The following is a 4460-nucleotide window of genomic DNA, read 5'->3' as shown; positions in this document are numbered from 1 at the left end:
CTGTGACTTCTTCAAGAGTAAGAGTTTCCCTGCCATACTTCAAGGTATCCCTTAACTGATCATAAGCCTTAGGCAGGGAATTAAGAAGAAAGATAGCTTGATCCTCTTCATCTATCTCTACCTCCATATTCTCAAGATCCGATAACAACTTAGTGAATTCATTAATGTTCTCATCAATGGACTTATTTTTATCCATTTTGTAGCTATAAAATTTCCGTTTCAGATATATACAATTAGGAAGTGCCTTTGTCATATATAGCTGTTCCAACTTTAACCACATATCAGCAGCTGTCTTTTCTCTTACAACTTTTTTGAGAATTTGGTCACTCAAGCTCAGAACAATCATGTTTCTTGCTTTCTTCAATACTTCAGGCTTGTTCTCTATAGTGCTCGGTAGTTTAGACTCACCTTGCAATGCTTCATCTAATCCAAGATTCCTAAGATGAGCAATCATCTTCTCTCGCCACAGATTAAAATCGTTCTTTCCACCAAACTTCTCCACCTCGAATCTCGAAGTAGACTTTGCTAAAGAAAGCCCCTGACCAGTAGACATCCTTCACAAGAAATCCTTAAAGAGAGTCGAGATAGAGATTTCCAATGAATGAGAAGATTTGAAACAACAAGATCAAACCCTTGAGCCCAAGATTTAAAAAAACCTCAGGCTCTGATACCACTTGTTGAAAACTCAAACACAAGAAAACACAAGTTCCTTCGGAAGCAGTCAAGAACAAATGCAGAAAATAAAGAAGAACGCAAAAACTTTACTTGGTTCGGATTATCAACCAATCCTACATCCAAGGTTCTGGGATTCATCCATATGAATTCACTACGAATCAATCAATATTCAATCGTTACAATCCCCTTTAAATCACAACACATGAATAATCAAGAAAGACAGAAAATGAAACTCAACACAACAGTAGAATCAAGTCGTAATGTTCATAGCTAATCACTAAACTAACTTCAACGATGATTCTTGAATCAAGGCGAGTTGTTTATGTTTTCTGGGGATACGATTTTAGAGGGAGAGCTCACAAGAGAAGAAAAAATAACCAGCTGCAATCGAGAATGATCCGACTCCAGATCTCAATTCCTTTTAAACCAGCTTAACTGTCCAAGCAACTAACTTAATGACCAATCAAGGCCATTGGATCAATCTTAATCTAAAAATAAATCTCAGCCGTTGATTAGCCAAATAATTCTAGTCAACTCTTGTCTTCACATGCCAATTTTCAGTTAGTTTTAATGTTTAATTTGACGGATGGACCAATTGCAAAAAAAACCCCGAAAAACCAAAGATTAAAAATTGGGTCAGTGAAAAAAAAGAGAGGATCAAATCAAAAAGACTACCTAAAATGGGAGAACAAAATTAGGAATTAATCGCAGTAAAATATAATACCTTCTATATAAAAATTAATATGATTTATTACTCAACATGAATAAAATCCGAGTTAAGTATTCAGCATCAAGTGAGCTCCGCATATGTTGAAGAAGTAGGCATGCGATTATCGGCGGCTGATCGATTGATGAACGGAGGCAGCAATTTGCAATGCAAGCTTCAAAACTCGCGTCCTTTCTGTGCAGGTCTCTCACTATTGATCAGGTAAAGCAGATTCATTGTCGAATTTACGTTGAATCGATCCTTAAGTGCATGCAAAACGGTGATGAAGATCTCGTGCCGCTCATAGTTCGGCAAACCCTCAAATCTGCTTCCCATTGTTCTCCAAGAACTATTCATTACGTTGAATCGACCCTCAAGTGCATGCAAACCCCGGATGCTTGGTCCTCGTCCTTTACAATCCGGCATCTTTCGCAACATGGACAGTTTCAGGAGGCTTTTTCTCTCTATGCGAGCTTGCATAGTTCAGGATTGATTTCGAACACATATGCTGTATCGTCGGCATTGAAGGCTTGTGCAAAGATTTTATATAAAGTGGGTGGAGTCATGATACATGGGCAGATGCAAAAGCTGGGTTTCTGCGAGGCTGTCTTCGTTCAAACCGCTCTTTTGGATTTTTATTTGAAAGTGGGCGATTTGGAGATTGCACGAAAGGTGTTTGATGGAATTTCTGGGAGAAATGTGGTTTCTTGGAATTCAATGCTAGCTGGGTACGCTAAGCATGGCCAACTGGAAATGGCGCATAGTTTGTTTGACGAAATGCCAACCAAAGACGTGATATCTTGGAATTCGATGGTTTCAGGGTATGCGAGAGCAAATAATATAGAGCAGGCGTACGAGTTGTTTCGCCAAATGCCGGAGAGGGATTTTGCTTCTTGGAATGCGATGATTACAGGCTACATAGATAGTGGGAAACTAGAATTAGCACGTAGTTTTTTTGACGCAATGCCTCAGAGAAATGCCATTTCATACATTCAGATGATCTCCGCATACTCCAAGTACGGATATGTGGAGTCCGCGAAAGAGCTTTTTGATCAAAGGGGTGAGAAAGATCGGCTTTTGTATAATGCTATGATAGCTTGCTTTGCTCATAATTACAGGGCAAAAGAGGCCATACAGTTGTTTGATGATATGCTGCGACAAAATACCAATATGCGGCCTGATAAAATGACGTTAGCAAGCGTTATTTCTGCGTGCGCTGAATTAGGAGATTTGAAGTTAGGTACTTGGATTGATTCGTACATGGTGGGACAGGGGATTGTAATGGACGACCATTTGGCGACTTCTTTCATCGACTTATACTCTAAGTGTGGCTGCATAGACAAAGCCTACGAGCTTTTTCATGGCTTGCACAAAAAGGATGTGGTTTCTTATACTGCGATGATTTTGGGGTGTGGCGTAAATGGTAGGCCAAGAGATGCCATCAAGCTGTTTGAGGAGATGTTGGATGCTGAAATTACCCCCAACCAAGTCACTTATACCGGAATTTTAACGGCTTATAACCACGTTGGTTCGGTACAAGAAGGATACAATTGCTTTTTGTCCATGCAAAAGCATGGGGTTTTTCCATCAGTGGATCATTACGCGATTGTGGTTGATCTTTTAGGTAGGACAGGGCGATTGAAAGAGGCGCATGAACTGATTAAGAAAATGCCGATGCAGCCTCATGCAGGAGTATGGGGAGCATTGCTTCTTGCTTGCAGTATTCATAAATATGTGGAACTTGCAGAGGTTGCGGCCAAGAATTGTTTTGAGCTAGAGCCTGACAGCAGCGGCTATCGATCCCTTCTTGCCAATATCTACGCCTCTACCGGCCGGTGGGATGATGCTGAGAAATTGAGGAGGTCTATTCAAGACAAGGGATTCGTCAGGACACCGGGTTCGAGTTGGACGGATTGTATCCAAACAAACCTTGTTGCATCAGATGTGCGTTTTAGCTGTTAATTTTTCACACCGTAGGATATTTATTTTAGTCAAGTACAAAATTTTACTTTTTTTTAAAAAAATTATTTTTTATTTTCTCTAAATTGTATTACAAGTTCAATGTTAACATAGAAACTGCATTTTGAAGTTTGCTTCACATTGTTTACAAGTTCAATGTTAACATAGAAAAAATCATTATGATCTGATCAAATTTCAACTCTTGGATTCCCTTGATCCAATGAGTTTATGGTTTGGCCGTGTGGAAACTGATTCTGGGTGGAATAGAGAGTAAGCCATCAATAATTCAATATACTCAAATATGCATATAAATTCTTATTATTGGTCCAAATATGTATAAAGTAAATATTGTGATATGTGACATAACTGAAAACAATAAAAAGCATAAGCATTAAAGTCTAAAAAGGCCCACCATCTAATTTTATGTACTTTTAATTTTTCATCTGGCCACCAACCTAATTTCCTGTGCAAAATTTTATTTTGTTTAGAGCCCACCAAATCTGCCCGATCTAGTAAAAGACAAGATACTTTATTACGAACTTTATAATAATTTTAAATTTTGCTTTTGGATGAAAAAAATTTAATTTGGAGATAGAGATTTGATTTGAAGAGTGATTTGAAATGACATTTTTTTAGAATTATTTACATAAAGTTAAATGATTTGAAATGACATTTTTTGGAGAATTTCAAATACATAATTGCATTTACATAAAAGTTAAATGAAGAGTGAGTTTGAAATTTATGGGAAAAAAATTCATCCAAATAATCATATATGGATTTGGAATTTATAATTTCAAAACTATCCATTCAATGCAACTCAAGATTATTATTCTTCCACAAAATAATAATAATAATAATAATAATAATAATAATAATATATTATTATTATTATTATTATTATTATTATTATTATTATTATTATTATTATTATTATTATTATTATTATTATCAGATAACAAAAAACTGATAAACTAGAATTTGTTATTGGAACCAAAATAGGGTTGGTTGTGTTTGGATGAGAGGATTTGACTTGAAAAAAATAATTTGAATTGATAAAATATTTGAAACAACACATATCTTAACTGTATCTCAAATCCATCATAATTAACATTGTGTCTAT

The 4460-nt window shown here is 36.3% G+C and overlaps 1 protein-coding gene across 1 annotated transcript; it reads left to right on the top strand.

Annotated features, from left to right (window-relative positions):
• Positions 1-1451: 1451 nt before the first annotated feature.
• LOC140866457 (pentatricopeptide repeat-containing protein At4g22760) lies at positions 1452-3444 on the top strand. Its single transcript, XM_073271448.1, has one exon. The coding sequence runs from the start codon at positions 1550-1552 to the stop codon at positions 3341-3343; it is 1794 nt and encodes a 597-aa protein (XP_073127549.1). The 5' UTR covers positions 1452-1549; the 3' UTR covers positions 3344-3444.
• Positions 3445-4460: the final 1016 nt, after the last annotated feature.

This window comes from Henckelia pumila, chromosome 4, assembly GCF_033568475.1.
Source record: "Henckelia pumila isolate YLH828 chromosome 4, ASM3356847v2, whole genome shotgun sequence".
In the NCBI taxonomy this organism is placed as follows: domain Eukaryota; kingdom Viridiplantae; phylum Streptophyta; class Magnoliopsida; order Lamiales; family Gesneriaceae; genus Henckelia; species Henckelia pumila.
The sequence above is the reverse complement of the archived record's forward strand: the minus strand, read 5'-3'. Positions and strand labels throughout refer to the sequence as shown.

Bases quoted from the DNA above. Each gene is read 5' to 3' on its own strand.
- LOC140866457 (XM_073271448.1), top strand. From the start codon at position 1,550: ATGCAAGCTTCAAAACTCGCGTCCTTTCTGTGCAGGTCTCTCACTATT.